This window comes from Pseudophryne corroboree, chromosome 4, assembly GCF_028390025.1.
Source record: "Pseudophryne corroboree isolate aPseCor3 chromosome 4, aPseCor3.hap2, whole genome shotgun sequence".
Lineage (NCBI taxonomy): Eukaryota > Metazoa > Chordata > Amphibia > Anura > Myobatrachidae > Pseudophryne > Pseudophryne corroboree.
In genome coordinates, this window is record NC_086447.1 from 435,010,276 (window position 1) to 435,031,604 (window position 21,329).

At 44.6% G+C, this 21,329-nt stretch overlaps 1 protein-coding gene across 1 annotated transcript in view; it reads right to left on the reverse strand.

Moving 5' to 3' along the window:
• Nucleotides 1-526: 526 nt before the first annotated feature.
• UBE3D (ubiquitin protein ligase E3D) overlaps nt 527-21,329 on the reverse strand; it is a 493,536-nt gene continuing 472,733 nt past the window's right edge. The window contains exon 10 of the mRNA XM_063916895.1: nt 527-1,480. Coding sequence (XP_063772965.1) covers nt 1,460-1,480 — 21 coding nt within the window. The 3' untranslated portion in view covers nt 527-1,459. The remainder of the gene's footprint in view (nt 1,481-21,329) is intronic.

The following is a 21,329-nucleotide window of genomic DNA, read 5'->3' on the forward strand; positions in this document are numbered from 1 at the left end:
TTAAACATCACCATTAAGTTTCTATAAACGGTAGCCCAATGGCAGCTATACTTCAATATCTACCCATGACTTTTACAGGCAAAATTAGAGAATAAAGATGAGAACATAGTAATAAATATTTGGTCACAGAACTCCCTAAACATTAGCATTATGTAACTATAAAGGGTAGCCCAATTGAGCTATACTTAGCTATCTACCCATGACTTTTACAGAAAAATTTAGATAAAAGGATAAAAGTATAGTGACATATATGGTCACAGAACGTAAAGTGACATTTAATACACTTATATACTACACGAGAAACTGCAATATCTTATATACCTTAAAAACAATTGAGTAGAAGTGGAAAAAACACAACCCCCACCAACGCAATGGAAAATTACTTTAGTGTTTTGTCATTATATTTAGGTTTATGTCAGTGTCAATCTATAAAACATGTCCTTATGATAGAACTGTTTTACATGGTTATCAGTTTCTGTTTGTTAGTCTATGACCATGCCTTGTCATTTCCATTTGTTTTATTAAGTTTAATATTAATGTTTTGCTTTATTTCATGAAACAAAATATACAAAATAATGTACATTATCATTAAAATCAGAAAACAATGATGAGATTCCTTGTGAACTGCCAGTAAAGTCTTGATCTGGATACCCATGGTGCTTTGTGTACTGGTTTGTACTTCACCACTCCTAGGTGTATTTTCTTGTGGCCATGGCTTTCAACATGACTATTATGCATGTTTTCAGGAGGTGTGTATACTGCAATCTTGATGCAGTAGATCAATAGGGTCATCTGTATAGGTAGATGGATCAAGGCTGTTTTAAGACAAGTGGAGCTATGCAGCACTCATTTTTATGTCATAGCCCTAGTCTTACAGAAGCTCTCTCTCCTACTAGAACTAACAGTGATTTAAGGAAAGAGCCGACTGCTATAGGGGCATGGATGATGCTGTAACAGTCACTGGTTATCGTAAAGATTCAGCATGATACAAACAAAGTCGAAGACAGACCAGGTGAAACTAAAGGTGCCTTACACTTAAAGTTTTATTTTACAATCTGACTGGTTGGAATGAACATCTAGTAATGGATGGCAGCAACAAATGACAGTTGACCATTTTAAATGGTCAACTGTCATTTGCTCCCATATAATACCAGATTTTCGTTCCAACCAGCCAGATTGGAAGATAAATCTTTAGGTGTATGGGCACCGTAAGAAAGATAATTCAATAACAAGATAGCAGTGGAACTACTGGTAATGTTTCTTATTACTAGTTGACTCCACAGATCACTGAATAAAATACACTAAATGTGCTTGAGATCCACAGCTACTTGTCTATGTTTCACATTATGAGACAACTTGTTTTGCCATTTAGGTAATTTGCATTCTTCAAATCATTTGTTTACTTGGAGAATAGCAATATCCAAATTATAATGAGCATGGTGTGTTAGAGATTAGTTCCTCATATCTTCAAGTAGGCTACCTGCAGAGTAAACAAAAAAAAAGAGACAATAAATATGACATAAAGCTAAAATACAAAAGTCAGTATTTACTCATTTAAAAAAAGCAATATTTATTAAAGATACTGACAAATTAATGATCCAGTGTACACAAGCTCAGTAGTAGTAATAAGAACTTAGTGTAACTGAAAAGTCTTCATTGAAAAGGCTAACAATTCTTCATCACATTATTATTTATATAGTTCCACACAATTCTATTGTACAGTAATACCCCTTTTCCACCAAATTCCCTGGTCTGACCCATTAATTTCAACATAGGTTCAACCTGGGTCTGCCCCGTTTACTCTGAACCTGGGTCTGCCCTGCAAAACCCTATAGAGGTCATTAAAAATGTACTTTTTCACGCTGACAAAGATGAGGTCACAAAAGGGAGTGGTGGGGACTGCAGTGCTGGCTGCTGATCAGGCTGTGGGTCAGCCTGTGTTTCTGGCTGCAGATGCTCTGTGCTTTCAGCGTCAGTGTAGCAGCTGCTGGGATGGCTGCATGTGCTGTCTCTGCGGGGCACTGATAGATCACATCATCTGCCAGTACCCCAGAAGCTCCAGTCATAGTGTAGAAGCGGTACCTGGTTCACATAACCCAGGTAGGGTCTGTTACCACTGCCGCATAACCCAGGTCCTACCTGTGTTCAACTCTGCTCGTTTCCCGGGTCAGTTGACCTGGGTTATTGTTTTGGGAACCATTTCCACTGAGGCTTGACCTGGATAGACCCAGTAATAAACCTCAGTGAGACAAACTGAACATAAAGATGTGTCCACTTACATCTAGCCTTCCTGCATGTTAAATAGCCCCAAGGTGTGACGCGGTAGCGCCAAGCATCTTTATGTGCGCCTTTCCCATTTAAATGTGTCTTATTCGCAAAACTATGTGGATATGATGCACAAGCACCAATATGTGGCATGCTTATATTCTGTGTGTGACCATGGCTGTATCTGCATACAAAATGCTATGCTACAGTGCTTTCCTAGAAGACACTGTAATGTACCATTTCATATCTAGATGCAGGCGCAGAGAATATAAGCGTGCTGCATATCATTTTAATCAACCGTCTGCTTGTGCGTCCTTTTCGCAAAGCGATGCGAATAAGACGCATTTTTAGCTAAAAAAGGCGCCCGACACAACCGGAGTTGCATGGGACCTGTCGGCTCGCTCACGCTAAGCATCTCCCACTGCTAGGCATATTGAGGCAAGATGTAGGAGGACACATCTATACTGTACCATCATAAAAGTATGCAAATCCTATTATGACTCACAAGACAAGAGTATCCTGGCTCTAAAAACAGATGTCGGTATATGTCAAGGGCACAATAATGCTGTAATGAAACAAAGGGCTTGGTATGGGATACCAACAGCAGCATCCCGACAACTGCTAGGTAAGTATTCTAACCCTCCCTCCCTACCCCTCCCTGCCTGCAGTGTAACTCTAACCCCCCCTGCAGCCTAACCCCCCCCCCCCCCCCCCTACAGCCTAAACCTAACTAGCCTTGGTCTACTTATGGTCAAGATGCCGAGCGTCAGGAGTCCAGTGTCGGTATTGTGAGTGGTGTCGGAATTCGGCGCCAGTACTCTGACTACCGGCATCCCGTACGCTGAGCACACCCCGAAACAAACATCCAGCTGCCAGCACAGGTGTACATTATGTTCTGGGGAACAACTGGTGTAGCAGGTGCAGGATGATGTCACAGTGTAATTATGTTGTACAAATAGCTAACTAAAGTGGGTATTCATTAAAACTTGGAGAGATAAAATTATGAAAAATGAAGTACTAGCCAATCAACTTCTGCCTTACATTTTACAGGCTGTGTTTGAAAAAAATGACAGGAGCTGATTGGTTGGTACATTATCTCTCACAAGTTTATGTCTCCCCAAGCTTTGATAAATACCCTACAAGTCTAGTATACTAAAGCCATCCAGTAGCCAGGAAGAATGTCTTAAAGAAGTATGTTTTGAAAGCACACTGAAATTTGTGGCTATTATTCTAAATGGCTAGGTGGTGCTACCCAGGTAATATGGTGTCAAATGGGATAATTAAAAACATTTGTTTTTGTCGAAAGCTATAGAGGTAGAAAATATTTCAGTAGCAATGTAAGGGCAAATTCACAAGAGTGTTAATTGGAACTGTCATTTAGAGGGTGCTCAGACTTCCTCACACTATCACTACATATTGATAAACCATCTCATCCCTCCAAGTTAACTACCTGACAAGAACAAAGTACTGGGGTTGCGGGGAGAAGAAAATCCACTCTTCTCCCTAGAATTGTGTGTGGATTTAGTTGCTAAGAAAACCTGTAGGCAGAGCTAATGTCCTTTATCATCAGCCTCCTTCCTATAAGTCAGCCCTTCTTGTACTTAACACTTGTGAAAATGAAGGAGACCTTCAGAAGGTAGATAACATTGCCCACATATGCTGTTTGAATGCTCTACAATGTAGCTCTCTTCTGAGTCATCTAATAGTGGAGGTGGTAAGAATGAATACATATTTTGTTCTAAAACACTTCAATATTCATTTATTGGTTATAGCTACAGTAATTGTATTTATAGGAGAAAATGAGTTATATTATTTAAAGTACAGATCAATTTGATTTCCTAGTTCAAAACCATAACTCCTGCTCTTGCAGATGCACTCTACCCACACATTCTACTGACTTTAAATAACAATACACTGCCCCAACATCATAACAGGCCAAAGGCACAAAAGCAGACTTTCCACACCTGTTACACTTTCTGCAATGTCCCACACACACATGGTTAGGGAAGCCAATCCCGGGGATTGCAGAATTTACCTGCCCCATTGTTTTTTAATGCCGGGCAGCATTGAGCGTTCTCAGGAGACTCATCGCTGCCCGTCTCCCTCCTTCAGGCTCCCCCTGCACCCAGTAGTGCATACTGCGCAGGAAGACATGTCAGAGTTCATGCTGCGCAGTCTGAAGCAACCGCCTGTGCTGCCCAGTCCGCACTCACCGCCCGCACCCCGCCGCCCGAAACCCACATGCCTTTCCACCCATGGTGGTATTTGTGTGGACTGGGCGAGTCTTCAACCCAATCCCGGGTATCCCAGGATTGACCTTTTTTCAATCCAGATACCCGGGACTGAAAAGAAGGCCCGGGACTGGCCTCCTTACACATGATGTGATCTGTTTAATTTTCGGCCATGCCTACTCAGACCGATCCAGTCCGAATTTTATTGGTTACTCAACTTGCACAAAGTAACCAACAAAGGTTACACCACTGGCCACTAGCTTTAGGAAGTATAGAGTGAAACACAGGAGTGCAGTGTGGAAATGCCAAATACAAAAAATTATAATATAAAAATTATTTCTATTTAATCTCTTTATTTATAAAATTTACCTCTTGTAAATGTATTACAAATATAAAAAAGCATGGTAAGTTGCAATTAAGGCAAGATTGAAACAATGAAACCATCAATAACATTTACAAACCCAACCAATACAGTAATAAAAAAAAAGACTTTAAAGGTTAAGCAAAATAGCATAGAAATTAAATAATAAAATGATGGTACACAAGAAGGCGTTAAGATAAGAGTAGAGAAACATATGATATTGGAAATACGTACTGTAAGAATTACCAATCTAGGGACCCCAAATACTAAATGTATTAATTTGTGTTAATTCTACAATTCATCAACTATTCTGCCTACCTCTTAGCATGGTGCATGCTCTTGTAGATGGATATTGGTTGTAAAGACACCTACAGCTATGTATCTCTGTCTTATGATTAGGCAGAATGAGCAGGAGAGTGACACTATACATTGTTTTATGAATGGTTAGCCTTTATCATTGCTATACAGTTAACTAATGGGTTAACATAGTAACAACATCTCATCAGTCATTTTTTTGAAAGAACTCTTTCGAGCTACTAGGCAAACACTTGTATAGCGAGAGCAGGATTCATAATATCAATATAGAACATATCACCACAATCGGTATGGCTCTTAGATGTAACGCATTCAATCCATGTTACTTTGAACACACAAAACAGTTATATTTTTATTTTATTTGTATATCTAACAAGAGATTTCAAAGCAGATATAAATGTTTCCAATCTCCGCGTACCACACTTGTTACTGAACCAGCAATCATAGGTGGATAATAACAAAACCCTACAGCTTGACTGGTAAGAAATTGATGTATTACAGAGATTGTGCCCATGTAGCATTGTCAATGTGGGAGCACTCTCAGTGTGAAGGCATATAGTGGATGATGCACAAAAACAAAGGACAATTACAATTGTCAACAGGATTCGCTGTACATTTATCTTACGGTAATATCTACTGCATAATCTCTGCTTTCAGAATACACAAATATAGCCATGCAATCAGGCTTTGATCTCAGATGGATTATACATTGGAAACAAAATAACATACAGTTGCTGCCTGATTTATTGGTTTTTCAAAAAAAAAATACAATGAGCCCATCATTAATTCAAAATATCAAAAGTCATAAACAAGAAAATAAACAATCCTGTCAAACGTAGACTAGGCATCATCCCAGTTATTAGTAATACCCCAAAATTAACATGTAAATCGGCTGGATGTACACATGCGTGAGTGTGGATATATTTAATATATATATATATATATATATATATATATGTATTATATCTATCTATCTATATATATATATATATATATATATATATATATATACGAAGATAAGTGAGCTTGCTTTGGTGAGTGCTGAATTTTCTGTTTGTGTGTATATATATATATATATATATATATATATATTATAGCATAAATGAAGGTAGACGCTATATACTTTGGTATAGAAGTGCTTGAGCAGTTTTAATCATTTGTGCCTGGAAGAAAGAGGTCCTGTTTACTCACTCCCTTAGCCTGGAGGACTAGGTTTTTAAATTAAATCTTAAAGAACATTGAAAAATAAAATACCCAAGCAAGCAGAAAAAAACTTAAACCCACACAACAGAAATTGTCCTGGAAAAAAGGGATAAACCAATCTAATCTTAAGTGACCTTTATTTGAAGAATGCATAGGGCAAATCTCGGATAGGATCATTCCTGATTAATGTGAAAATATATTACATTTAATATATTACATTTAAAATGTGACATGTATTTTAGGAGTTACATAGTTGAAAAGTACTTAAATATGCACCGTAAGATAACAACTAAACTTGACACTGAAAATATGATAAAGTACAGCAGTTTCTAATGACATGGATGAGGACAGCAGTCGTACAAATTCAGAAGAATGATCTGGGTGACCACAAGAACTAAACATTCTATATCAGGGGCCTTCGCTGAAGTTGCGCAATGAAAGCCAAACTGTATGGTGGATATAAGAGACTCATGAGAATGCCACACTGAACAGACACAATTTATTGCTTGCAGAACCAGTATGCCAGTGTTACACAAACTTTTATGAATTATGGCACCCTAGGCCAAAAGCTTCTTATGAGGGTATTTATCAAAGCTTGAGGACAGATACACTTGTGAGAGATAATGTTCCAACCAATCAGCTCCTGCCATTTTAAAACACAGCCTTTAAAAATAGGATTTTAATTACCTACCAGTAAATCCTTTTCTCGTAGTCCATAGAGGATGCTGGGGTTCCATTTAGTACCATGGGGTAAAGATAGGTCCTTTGGGAGACACTGGCACTTTAAGAGTTTAACAGTGTGGGCTGGCTCCTCCCTCTATGCCCCTCCTACCAGACTCAGTCTAGAAACTGTGCCCAAGGAGACGGACATACTTCCGAGAGAACGAAATACAGATAGTGGTGAGATTCACACCAGCCCACACCGAATCAAAAAAAACATGCTGACCAGCATGCAACATGGAGAAACCATGCTAACCAGCATGCACCATGAAGAAATCATGCAAAACCGCATGAAACATGAAGAAACCATGTCAACCGACAGGTAACATAAAGAAACCATGCTAACCAGCAGGCAACATGAAGAAAACATGTTATCTAGCATGAAACAGGAAGCAACCACGCCAATCAGCATGTAACCGGAAGAAACCATGCAAACATTTCATGAAAGAGGAACAGCAACAGCTGAACCAATACTTAACCAAGTAGCAATGCAGGAAAACGAAGCACTGGGCGGGCGCCCAGCATCCTCTACGGACTACGAGAAAAAGATTTACCGGTAGGTAATTAAAATCCTATTTTCTCTTACGTCCTAGAGGATGCTGGGGTTCCATTTAGTACCATGGGGATGTACCAAAGCTCCCAGCACAGAAGGGAGAGTGCTGAGGATCCTGCAGAACGGAGTGACCAAACTTTAGGTCTTAAGATGCCAAAGTAACAAAACTTGTAGCACTTCAGCAAACGTGTTCGACCCCGACCAAGCAGTTGGTCGGCAAAGCTGTAAAGCCGAGACACCCCGGGCAGCTGCCGAGGAACAACCCACTGTACGAGTAGAGTGGGCCTTAACAGATTTTGAACACGGCAGGCCTGCCGTCGAATAAGCATGCTGGATAGTAAACGTGATCCAGCGAGCAAATGTCTGCTTAGAAGCAGGACACCCAACCGTGTTGGGATCATAAAGGACAAACACAGCTTCCGACTACCTGTGACGAGAAGTCCTCTTCACAGAAACTTTCAAAGCCCTCACAACATTCAAGGACAGTGAGGTAATTGAGGAGTCAGTAGCCAATGGCACCACAATAGGTCGGTGATATGAAAAACCAACACAACCTTTGGAAGAAATTGCTGACGCGTTCTGAGCTCAGCTCCACCTTCATGGAAAAACAAGTAGGGGCTCTTGTATGACAATGCCCCCAATTTTGACACCCATCGAGCAGATGACAATGCCAACAGTGTGACCACCTTCCAAGTTAGAAACTTGACGTCCACCTCCTGTAAAGGCTCGAACCAAACCGACTGCAGGAACTGCAGCACCACATTAAGATCCCAAGGTGCCGTAGGAGGCACAAAGGGTGGCTGGATGTGCAGAACCCCTATCAAGAAAGACTGAACCTCAGGGAGAGCAGCCAATTGTTTCTGGAAAAAAATGGACAAGGCCGAAATCTGGACCTTTATGGAGCCCAAGCGTAGGCCCACAACTACACCTGCTTGCAGAAAGAGGAGAACCCGTCCTAGTTGAAACTTCACTGTAGGAAACTTCTTGGATTCACACCAAGACACATACTTTTTCCAAGTGTGATGGTAATGTTTAGATGTTACCCCCTTCCTAGCCTGTATCAGGGTAGGAATGACTTTGTTCGGAATGTCCTTCCGAGCCAAGATCTGGCATTCAACCTCCCTGCTGTCAAATGTAGCAGTTGTAAGTCTTGATAAGAGAACGGCCCCTGTTGCAGAAGGTCCTCGCGAAGAGGACGAGGCCTCGGATCTTCCAGCAGTAACACTCCAGAAGATACGTGTACCAAGCACTTCTTGGCCAGTCCAGAGCAATGAGGATCGCCTGAACTCTTGTTCTTTTTATTAGCTTAAGAATCCATGGGATGAGTGGAAGTGGAGGGAACACATACACTGACTGGAACACCCACAGAGTTACCAGGGCTTCCACCGCCACTGCTTGTGGGTCTCGTGACCTGGAACAGTACCTCCGAAGCTTCTCGTTGAGGCAAGAGGCCATCATGTCTATCTGAGGTACACCCCAACGGCTTGTTACCTCTGTGAAAACCTCCTGGTGGAGGCCCCATTCTGCTGGAAGGAGACCTTGTCTGCTGAGGAAGTCTGCTTCCCAGTTGTCCACTCCTGGAATGAAGATTGCTGACAGCACCCGCGCATGCTTCTCTGCCCAGAAGAGGATTATTGTCACCTCTGACATTGCAGCCCTGCTCTTCGTTCCGCCCTGAGTGTTTATGTAGGACACCGATGTGACGTTGTCCGACTGAACCTGAATGGCTTGATCTCACAGAAGATGTGCCGCTTGTAGAAGGTCGTTGTACATGGCCTTCAGATCCAGACTGTTTATTGGAAGGAGAGATACCTGAACTGACCGCTTTCCTTGGAAGTTTTCTCCCTGAGCGACTGCTTCCCAACCCCTGAGACTTGCATCTGTGGTTAGATGAATCCAATCTGAATCCCGAACCTGCGGCCCTCGAGTAGGTGAGAAGTGTGCAGCCACTGGAGGAGTGAAATTCTGGCTTTCGGCAACAGGCGTATCCGCTGGTGCATGTGAAGATGAGATCTGACCATAAAACCAGGAGATCCAGTGGGAAAGACAGTGCAAGGAATCTTCTGTACTGTCGAGCCTCTTAGTATGCAACCATCTTCCCCAGAAGGCGAATGCACTGATGAACCGATACCCGGGCTGGCCTCAGGACATCCCGGACCATTGATTGGATCACCAACACTTTCTTCACCGGTAGAAACACGCTCTGCACTTCCGTGTTGAGAATCATCCCCAGGAAGGAACGCCTGATCATCGGCTTGAAATGCAAAACTGGAAGCTTCTGGATCCACCCGAGATCCCGGAACAGTTGATTTGAGAGAGCAACACTCTGTAACAACATCTCCCTGGAGGATGTTAAGGTCGCTCAGATATGGAATTATGTCCACTCCTGGTTTGTGGAGCGGGGTATAATGGCTGCCATGGCCCTGAGGAACACCCCCGGTGTTGCGTAGAAGCCAAGTTCAGTGTTTGGAACTGGAAGTGACACAGTTGTAGTGCAACCTTAGATAGGCCTAGAGAGGCGGCCAGATTGGAATGTAAAGTACGCACCCCTGATATCCCAGGATACCAGGAATTCCTCTACATCTCGAGCAGAGATCACCACTCCCAGACTCCATCCTGAATTGAACACCCACCAGTAGGGAATCAATGACCCCAGGTTTGAATAGTAACCCCTGTTACGTAAATGAGGTGAAACTGGAATAATGACATTAGTTTAACAAATGTTATGACAGCTTCCAGCAGTAGTGCACTTTCTGCCTGAGAAGCTAGCAAGCCTGATTTAAATAATCTGTGAGGCGGGAATACTAGAAATTCTAGTCTGCACCCCTGGGCAACCCAGATGTGTTACTGAATCTCTTTAGTCTCACTCCCACCTGCCTGATCCCCAGGCAGTGAGGTCCACTGAAAAACCGAAGGGTTTCAAAAAGGCCGAATTTGAAATCCGTCCCTGGGAACCTGGCGGCGCAGGTTTTCTGGATTTCCCCAACGTCCTCTAAAAGAAGTGGAGGAATATGTGGAATCATGTTCGAAGGAATTGCAGTGTAGGATATAATTTCCTGGTCTGTGCAGCTGCGGAAGGAAGACATACCGACTCACCTGCAGTTGACATGGATAATCACATATCCCATGCTTCCCAACAGGGTCTTACCTGTGAAGGGCGAACCTGTCATACCTTACTCGGATTCTGTATCCGCAGTCCATTGGTGTAGCCACCGTCCCCTGCGTGTCAAAACTGCCAGAGCAGTGGTCCCTGCGTTATGCAGGTCAATCTCCTTCATGGCGTCTCACCGTGAAGCCTGTAGAATCCTGTATGTGACATAGAAACAAGTACAAGTCACTTCTACACATAGGGGTAAATTTACTAAAATGGGAGTTCTATGTAAGATGGGATGTTGCCCATAGCAACCAATCAGATTCCAGGTATTATCTTCTAGAAGGTGCTAGATAAATGAGAAGTAGAATCTGATTGGTTGCTATCGGCAACATCCCACCTTACATAGAACTCTCATCTTAGTAAATTTCCCCCATAGAATCTAAACCATCAAGTAAGGAGCCTGACCACGTTACAATAGCCCCAGAGATGTACGCAAAAAAGGGTCTCCGAGTCACACCTGCAGCAGTGTACAGTATTAGAGATTAGTCTCAATCGGTGATCAGCCTTTATGGAGGTTGTACCAGGGACAGGTAAGACAACCATGTTTGACAATTTAGACACTCTATAGGGATGTGGATAATAACTCTGGGTGTACTCAGGTTTTCCCAAATAAGGAGTTCAACACCCTACACAGTGGGAAGGCATTCATTATATACATATAATAACATTCCTCATCCCTAATAGCCTCAAACATATGTTGCACCCCTCATATATATGCATTATATGGGCAAGTGTACGCTTTATAGGGTACGGAGATGGGGTGAGAGGCACAGCAGTGGGATTTGAAACCCCACTGTTTTCAAAACTGCGTCTTCTACCCAGTATGGGATATATTGGAAGCAATATATTCTTAAAGTACACCCTATGGATGCCACCCTAGGGGGATCTGTCACCGAAGCCTGAGATGTGTACAGTTTTGAGCATGGTATAGACTCCCCAGGAGAAGATATGCATTCTGCAGTACAGGACAAAGTCCCTTAAACATGGTAAAGTAGATTACACATACACAGGAAAATGTCAACACAGTGTCCCCCCCCCCCCCCCCCGGAATATCTTCAGAAAGTCACAGAGCACAAGAAGCAAGCCACAGCGCGCCCTTATAGGCGTTTATAAAGATAAAAACCCCGCTGACTAGCGTAACCTTAACAGGGTAGCTAGAACACAATATCACTCCCCCCTTTTATAACACCTTTTACCTCAGTGTAGTTATGTAGAGGACAGCGTTCCCTGTCAGCGTGTGTCTGCAGGGAGAAAATGGCGCTGGTTAGTGCTGGATCTGCTCTGAGGAGAAGCTCCGCCCCCTGTAATGGCACGTCTTCTCGCACTTAAGAGATTATACTGGCCTGAAGTAATTTTTGCAGCAAACAGTGGGTTAGACCTTGAAAGCTATGTTTGACCAGTGTAGGGAATCGCGCTGGCCCAGGATGCCCCTCACAGCGCTGTACACAGTGTGCCGCTAAGCCGTCTGGAGCGCAGCCTGTCGAGCTGCGCTCCCACCCTTGTGCCGCCATTCCAGCCGGGGCCCGCTTAACGGGACTCCGGTGTCAGATTCACCAACTCTTCTTTCTTCTGGCTCTGTCAGGGGGTGGCGGCATGCTGTGGGAGTGAGCGGTCGCCTCGGGTGGCTAACGATCATCACCCTCAGGAGCTCAGTGTCCTGTCAGCGGAGATAGGGGCCATTAACCTCAAGGGTTGGATCCTACTCCCCCCCTAAGTCCCACGAAGCAGGGAGGCTGTTACCAGCATCCTGCCTGTAAAATAACAAACTCTATAAAACAATAAAACTAAGAATACTCCTAGGAGCTTCCCTAGCTGTGACCGGCTCCTCCGGGCACATTTTCTAAACTGAGTCTGGTAGGAGGGGCATAGAGGGAGGAGCCAGCACACACTGCTAGCCTCTTAAAGTGCCAGTGGCTCCCAAAGGACCCGTCTATACCCCATGGTACTACATACCCTCCAACATTTTACCCATAAAAATCGGTACAAATTAGAAAAGGGGGCGTGGACACGCCTCTTTTCGTATATATTTAATGGAAGTTTGGAGAGCCAAAAATCGGTACAGACCATAAAAAAAAAGGTACTGTAACTATTAAAAAGGTACAGTTGGAGGGTATGGTACTAAATGGAACCCCAGCATACTCTAGAGGATTGAGGGGAAAGTCATTTGTGTTTATATGTCATCCCTAGGTTCAGTTATGTGGTGAGGAACAGGCTTTGCTTCTGTTTGTACACATACAGTATTTTAGGACTGGACTCCGTAAAGTTTGCCTATTACATTGACTGTAAATAATTTGAATTGTTCCTAGACCACCAACCCCTGCAAGAGCCCCGAGGAACCTCAGTTCCAGTTTGGGAATCACTGTGTACAGATGGGGTATGTAAAACTTCCCATCCCAGCATGCCATGCCACAGTTTTGCTACTACGGCATGCTAAAACTGTGGCAGGGCAAGCTGGGTTGTGTCGTTTCCCAGCAGCTGGAGGGCTGCATGTTGAATACCTCTTCTGTACAGTAATCCATAAAAGTACTGTAGCCTTAAAATGTTAGCATAGAAGCAACGTGCGTTAGCACCTAGCTGTGAACTGCTAATGTAATAAAATGTATATTTCAAAAGTAGTAAGACATTTTAGGAGAATATACTACACATGTAGGGATGACTCAACTACAAAACTTATTTGAGGAGATACTAAAAGGAATGATACTCTGGTCTGCATAAACGGAATGCCAATTAACTATAATGGGAGTAGATTGAAATGTTATGAATATTACATAAAATCATAAACCTATGCACTATATTTTCGACACATTATCAGTAACAGTGTAGTATTTAGGCAGAACAAAAAGCAAAATTACCTTGCAGAATTAGATTTTGTTATCATTTTTAACAGTGAAAATGTATAGTTTTCTTTATTGGTAAATACATAGGGACCCTTACAACTTTTCCCATGGGGCCTACAATATATCTAGTTATGCCCCTGGATCTGATCATAGTAACGTGGAATAAAATAACTGGAGGGCATTATAATGTTACATAATATGAACTGGGGCACTGTGATAAGGCACAATAAGAAGTGGAGGCTGTGGCCCCCTGCTCCCCCCCACGTGGCTAATGGTAGCCGCGACGTTGAAGGGGTTAACCGTCGTGCTGCGGTGCCATTTTTAAACAGACTAATAGGTGCTGGGCACCAATTTTAAATGTTTAACTGGCACCAGGTGTTTTCATAAAATCCTATATAATAAAAGGCTCTGTTTTGGAGCGTGCGTGCACACACACGCAACTACCTCAGCATGACAGAGCCCCAGTTCCCAGCAGCTGCATAATTTTGATGGGCTGGCAACTACAGTACTAGTGTATTATAAAAGGTGTGTGCAGCACTTAGGCAAGAGAGCAGTCCTGAGCTGCAGTGCTGTGGTGTATAATAGTATAAAAAGTAAGAGTTTTAAAGGTAAAAATAAGATTTTACTTACCGGTAAATCTATTTCTCGTAGTCCGTAGTGGATGCTGGGGACTCCGTAAGGACCATGGGGAATAGAGGGGCTCCGCAGGAGACATGGGCACTTTAAGAAAGAATTTAGATTCTAGTGTGCTCTGGCTCCTCCCTCTATGTCCCTCCTCCAGACCTCAGTTAGAGAAACTGTGCCCGGAAGAGCTGACAGTACAAGGAAAGGATTTTGGAAATCCAGGGCAAGACTCATACCAGCCACACCAATCACACCGTATAACTTGTGATACACTTACCCAGTCAACAGTATGAACAACAACAGAGCATCAGTTCAACCCTGGTGCAACAATAACATAGCCCTTATTGCAGCAATAACTATATACAAGTATTGCAGAAGAAGTCCGCACTTGGGACGGGCGCCCAGCATCCACTACGGACTACGAGAAATAGATTTACCGGTAAGTAAAATCTTATTTTCTCTAACGTCCTAGTGGATGCTGGGGACTCCGTAAGGACCATGGGGATAATACCAAAACTCCCAAACGGGCGGAAGAGTGCGGATGACTCTGCAGCACCGAATGAGCAAACACAAGGTCCTCCTCAGCCAGGGTATCAAACTTGTAGAACTTTGCAAAAGTGTTTGAACCTGACCAAGTAGCCGCTCGGCACAGCTGTAATGCCGAGACCCCTCGGGCAGCCGCCCAAGAAGAGCCCACCTTCCTAGTGGAAAGGGCCTTAACTGATTTTGGCAGCGGTAATCCAGCCGCAGAATGAGCCTGCTGAATCGTGTTACAGATCCAGCGAGCAATAGTTTGCTTTGAAGCAGGAGCACCAAGCTTGTTGGAAGCATACAGGATAAACAAAGATTCTGTTTTCCTGACCCTAGCCGTTCTGGCTACATAAACCTTCAAAGCCCTGACCACATCAAGTAACTCGGAATCCTCCAAGTCAGTAGTAGCCACAGGCACCACAATAGGTTGATTTATATGAAAAGATGAAACCACTTTTGGCAGAAATTGTGGACGGGTCCGCAATTCTGCTCTATCCGCATGGAAAACCAGATAGGGGCTTTTATGTGACAAAGCCGCTAATTCTGACACACGCCTAGCCGAAGCCAATGCTAGTAGCATGACCACCTTCCACGTGAGATATTTCAATTCCACCGTTTTGAGTGGTTCAAACCAGTGGGATTTCAGGAAACTCAACACCACGTTAAGATCCCAAGGTGCCACCGGGGGCACAAAAGGGGGCTGAATACGCAGCACTCCCTTCACAAACGTCTGAACTTCAGGTAGAGAAGCCAGCTCTTTTTGAAAGAAAATGGATAGGGACGAAATCTGGACCTTAATGGAACCCAATTTTAGGCCCAAAGTCACTCCTGACTGTAGGAAGTGAAGGAAACGGCCCAGCTGGAATTCCTCCGTAGGGGCATTCCTGGCCTCACACCAAGCAACATATTTTCGCCATATACGGTGATAATGTTGAGCTGTCACGTCCTTCCTAGCCTTTATCAGCGTAGGAATGACCTCATCTGGAATGCCTTTATCCGCTAGGATACGGCGTTCAACCGCCATGCCGTCAAACGCAGCCGCGGTAAGTCTTGGAACAGACAGGGCCCTTGTTGCAACAAGTCCTGTCTTAGATGAAGAGGCCACGGGTCCTCTGTGAGCATTTCTTGCAGATCTGGATACCAAGTCCTTCTTGGCCAATCCGGAACAATGAGTATTGTTCTCACTACTCTTTTTCTTATGGGTATGAGAGGAAGAGGAGAAAATACATAGACCGACTGGAACACCTACGGTGTCACCAGTGCGTCCACAGCTATCGCCTGAGGGTCTCATGACCTGTCGAAATACCTCTGTAGCTTTTTGTTGAGGCGGGATGCCATCATGTCCACCTGTGGCAGTTCCCACCGGCTTGCAATCTGCGTGAAGACTTCTTGATAAAGTCCCCACTCTCCCGGGTGGAGGTCGTGCCTGCTGAGGAAGTCTGCTTCCCAGTTGTCCACTCCCGGGATGAAAACTGCTGACAGTGCGCTTACGTGATTCTCCGCCCAGCGAAGAATTCTGGTGGCTTCTGACTGAATCAGAACCGGTTGGTCGCGAAGCAGGGTCTCCGCTTGACGTAGGGCGTTGTATACGGCCCTTAGTTCCAGGATGTTGATGTGAAGGCAAGTCTCCTGACTTGACCACAGACCTTGGAAATTTCTTCCCTGTGTGACTGCTCCCCACCCTCGGAGGCTTGCATCCGTGGTCACCAGGACCCAGTCCTGAATGCCGAATCTGCGGCCCTCGAGAAGGTGAGCACTCTGCAGCCACCACAGGAGAGACACCCTGGCACTGGGGGATAGGGTGATTAACCGATGCATCTGAAGATGTGATCCGGACCACTAGTCCAGTAAGTCCCATTGAAAGGTCCTCGCATGGAACCTGCCGAAGGGAATGGCCTCGTATGATGCCACCATCCTTCCCAGGACTCGAGTGCAGTGATGCACTGACACGTTTTGGTTTTAATAGGTTCCTGACCAGTGTCATGAGCTCCTGAGCTCTCTCTATCGGGAGATAAACCCTTTTCTGGTCTGTGTCTAGAATCATGCCTAGGAAAGGCAGATGAGCCGTAGGAACCAACTGCGACTTTGGAATATTTAGAATCCAGCCGTGTTGCCGTTACACTTCCAGAGAAAGTGATACCCTGTTCAGCAACTGCTCTCTTGATCTCGCTTTTTTGAGGAGATCGTCCAAGTACGGGATAATTGTGACACCCTGCTTCCGCAGGAGCACCATCATTTCCGTCATTACCTTGGTGAAGATTCTCGGGGCCGTGGAGAGACCAAACGGCAACGTCTGAAATTGGTAATGACAATCCTGTACCGCAAATCTGAGGTACGCCTGATGAGGTGGATAAATGGGGACATGAAGGTATGCATCCTTTATGTCCAGAGACACCATAAAATCTCCCCCTGTCAGGCTTGCGATGACCGCTCTTAGCGATTCCATCTTGAACTTGAACCTTTTCAGGTATATAGAGGTGAATACCTGCGCTGGCTGCACAAATAATTAATAATAATTAATAATAATTAAAGGGATGGTTTGTTCTGTGTAAAAAGTAACAATTTATTTATTAGATTACATATAGACAGATCTAAAATAAAAAGGAATTCCTGTTACCACAAGGTGGCGATAAAACTTGGAATGTCTTTCTCAGAATAAGACTTGGTGGATTTCACATTCTCCTGCATAAAGGATTTTCATTCCTGAAGGCTAGGGCAACCTCCCCTTGTGTATTCACTGTGTTAAGTAGATAGTTACCAGATCCCCACGTTGTTAGACATCAGCATAGGAATGAGTCCATTTGTAGCTGTAGGGGTGGATCCGACTTATTTGTTTAAAGGTCCAGTGATGGGAGAGAAGTCCAAAATTTGCCAGAGAATGGCAAATTTTGGACTTCTCTCCCATCACTGGACCTTTAAACAAATAAGTCGGATCCACCCCTACAGCTACAAATGGACTCATTCCTATGCTGATGTCTAACAACGTGGGGATCTGGTAACTATCTACTTAACACAGTGAATACACAAGGGGAGGTTGCCCTAGCCTTCAGGAATGAAAATCCTTTATGCAGGAGAATGTGAAATCCACCAAGTCTTATTCTGAGAAAGACATTCCAAGTTTTATCGCCACCTTGTGGTAACAGGAATTCCTTTTTATTTTAGATCTGTCTATATGTAATTTATAAATAAATTGTTACTTTTTACACAGAACCATCCCTTTAATTATTATTAATTATTTGTGCAGCCAGCGCAGGTATTCACCTCTATTTTACTGCTTGTTTTTTGAGGAATTGACCTTCCTCCTACCTGCTGCTGTTGGTTGCGCACCTGCATACTTATTTATTGCACTTTTCAGGTATATGTTCAGGGATTTTAAAATCAATATGGGTCTGACCGAACCGTCCGGTTTCGGGACTACAACATGGTCGAATAATAACCCCCTCCTTGAAGAAGGAGGGGAACCTTGACCACCACCTGTTGAAGATACAATTTGTGAATTGCAGTTAACACTATTTCCCTCTCGTGGGGGGAAGCCGGCAGGGCCGTCGGTGAGGGGGCATCTCCTCAAAGTCCAGCTTGTATCCCTGAGACACAATATCTATTGCCCAGGGATCCAACAGGGAGTGAACCCACTTGTGGCTGAAATTACGAAGACGTGGCCCCACCGGGCCTAGCTCCGCCTGTGGAGCCCCAGCGACATGCGGTGGATTTTGTAGAGGCCGGGGAGGACTTCTGTTCCTGGGAACTAGCTGTGTTGTGCAGCTTCTTTCCTCTGCCCCTGCCTCTGGCAAGAAAGGACGCACCTCGGACTTTCTTGTTTCTTTGTGATCGAAAAGCTGCATCTGATAATGTCGTGCTTTCCTAGGCTGTGCAGGAATATAAGGCAAAAGATCAGAATTACCAGCTATAGCTGTGGAGACCAGGTCCGAGATCCCTTCTCCACACAATCCTCAGCCTTCCATATGCCTCTTAAGTCGGCATCACCTGTCCATTGCATATTCTACAGGATACGTCAAGCAGAAATCGACATAGCGTTGACTCTAGAACACAGTAGACTAATGTCTCTTTGGGCATGTTTTGTATATATATATATATATATATATATATATATATATATCTTAAGACAGCATCTTTAATATATATATCTATATATATACATATATATATATATATGGGTGGTCTTCAGTATGCCGGCGGTCGGCTCCCGGCGACCAGCATAACGGCGCCGGGAGCCCGACAGCCGGCATACCGACACTTATTCTCCCTCGTGGGGGTCCACGCCCCCCCCTGGAGGGAGAATAAAATAGTGTGGTGCTCGTAGCCCACCACCGTGCCCGTAGCGTGGCGAGCGCAGCGAGCCCGCAAGGGGCTCATTTGCGCTCGCCACACTGTCGGTAAGCCGGCGGCCGGCCTCCCGGCGACGAAATGCTGGTCGCCGGCAGATCGTAGTGAACCCTATATATATATATATATATATATATACACACTAGGGTCTCTGCTGATAAGGTACCTGTCCATGCTGCTACAGCGCTATAAACCCATGCCGACACAATTGCCGGTCTGAGTAGTGTACCAGAATGTGCACTCTATCTGCAGGATCCCTGAGGATAGCTGTTAAGTCAGGGCTACCTTTTGGGCAAACGTGACACCCTAGGGGAAGATTCCCATCGTATCCTGGCCCTAGTAGGGAAAGGATACTCCCTGAGAATTCCTTGTGGGAAACTGCAGTCTCTTGTCTGGAGATTCCCGCTCTTTTTCATCATGAGAGGAGGGAAATTTACCTCAGCTTTCTTCCCCTTAAACATGTGTACCCTTGTGTCAGGGACAGATGAGTCATCAGTGATATGCAAATAATTTTTTATTACAATAATCATATATTGAATACTTTCCTGCCATTTTGGCTGTAACTTTGCATTATCGTAGTCGACACTGGAGTCAGACTCCGTGTCGATATCAGTGTCTATTATTTTGGATAGTGAGCATTGAGAGACTCTGAAGGTCTCTGCGACATAGGGACAGACATGGGTAGATTCCCTGTCTGTTCTCTAATCTTTTGTGCAATAAATTCACCTTAGCACTTAATTACACATATCCAAACAGGTGTCGGCGTTGTCGACGGAGACACCCCTCACACACACATTTGCTCCATCTCCTCGTTAGGGGAGCCTTTTACCTCAGACATGTCGACACACACGTACCGACACACCACACACTCAGGGAATGCTCATCTGAAGACAATTCCCCCACAAGGCCCTTTGGAGAGACAGAGAGAGAGTTTGCCAGCACACACCCCAGCGCTATTAACCCAGGAATAACACAGTAACTTAATGTTAACCCAGTAGCTGCTGTTTATATTGATTTTTGCGTCTAATTATGTGCCCCCCCTCTCTTTTTATCCTCTTCTACCGTGTATCTGCAGGGGAGAGGCTGGGGAGCTTCCTCTCAGCGGTGCTGTGGAGAAAAAACATGGCGCTGGTGAGTGCTGAGGAAGAAGCCCCGCCCCCTCGACGGCAGGCTTCTGTCCCGCTTAAATATACATTTTCTTGGCGGGGGCTCATACATATATACAGTGCCCAACTGTATATATGTGTACTTTTGCCAAAAGAGGTCCATATGCTGCCCAGGGCGCCCCCCCCTGCGCCCTTACAGTGACCGGAGTATGTGAGGTGTGTTTGGAGCAATGGCGCACAGCTCAAGTGCTGTGCGTTACCTCATGTGAAGAACGGAGTCTTCTGCCGCCGATTTCGAAGTCTTCTTGCTTCTCATACTCACCCGGCTTCTGTCTTCCGGCTCTGAAAGGGGGGCGGCGGCGCGGCTCTGGGATCGGACGACGTGGGTGAGATCCTGTGTACGGTCCCTCTGGAGCTAATAGTGTCCAGTAGCCTAAGAAGCAGGACCTAGCTTCAGAGAGTAAGGCTGCTTCTCTCCCTTCAGTCCCACGATGCAGGGAGTCTGTTGCCAGCAGAGCTCCCTGAAAATAAAAAAACCTAACAAAATACTTTCTTACAGCAAGCTCAGGAGAGCTCACTGAACAGCACCCAGCTCGTCCGGGCACAGATTCAAACTGAGGTCTGGAGGAGGGACATAGAGGGAGGAGCCAGAGCACACCAGAATCTAAATTCTTTCTTAAAGTGCCCATGTCTCCTGCGGAGCCCATCTATTCCCCATGGTCCTTACGGAGTCCCCAGCATCCACTAGGACATTAGAGAAATGCAATTACTCTTTCCCTGGAGGTCTAGGGGAAATACTGTGCAGGGCCTGGTCCATGATGAGTGATCAGTGGGAATCAGCCGATGACAATTAAGAGGTAGGCCAGCAGCGCATCTACGCATACACAGCAGCAAGTAGTATCAGGTGCTGGTGGTAGGAGCCCGAGTGGTAATCAGCAGTTCCATGTGCCAGTGGTAGGACCTGGTGGAGTCAGTAACAGGCGGTCAGAGGCAGTATAGTGTGGAATATATGAACTGGTGGCACTCTAGTGTGGCATAATGTGTACTGGTTACACTATGTCTTACTGTGAATTTAGGGTATTGTG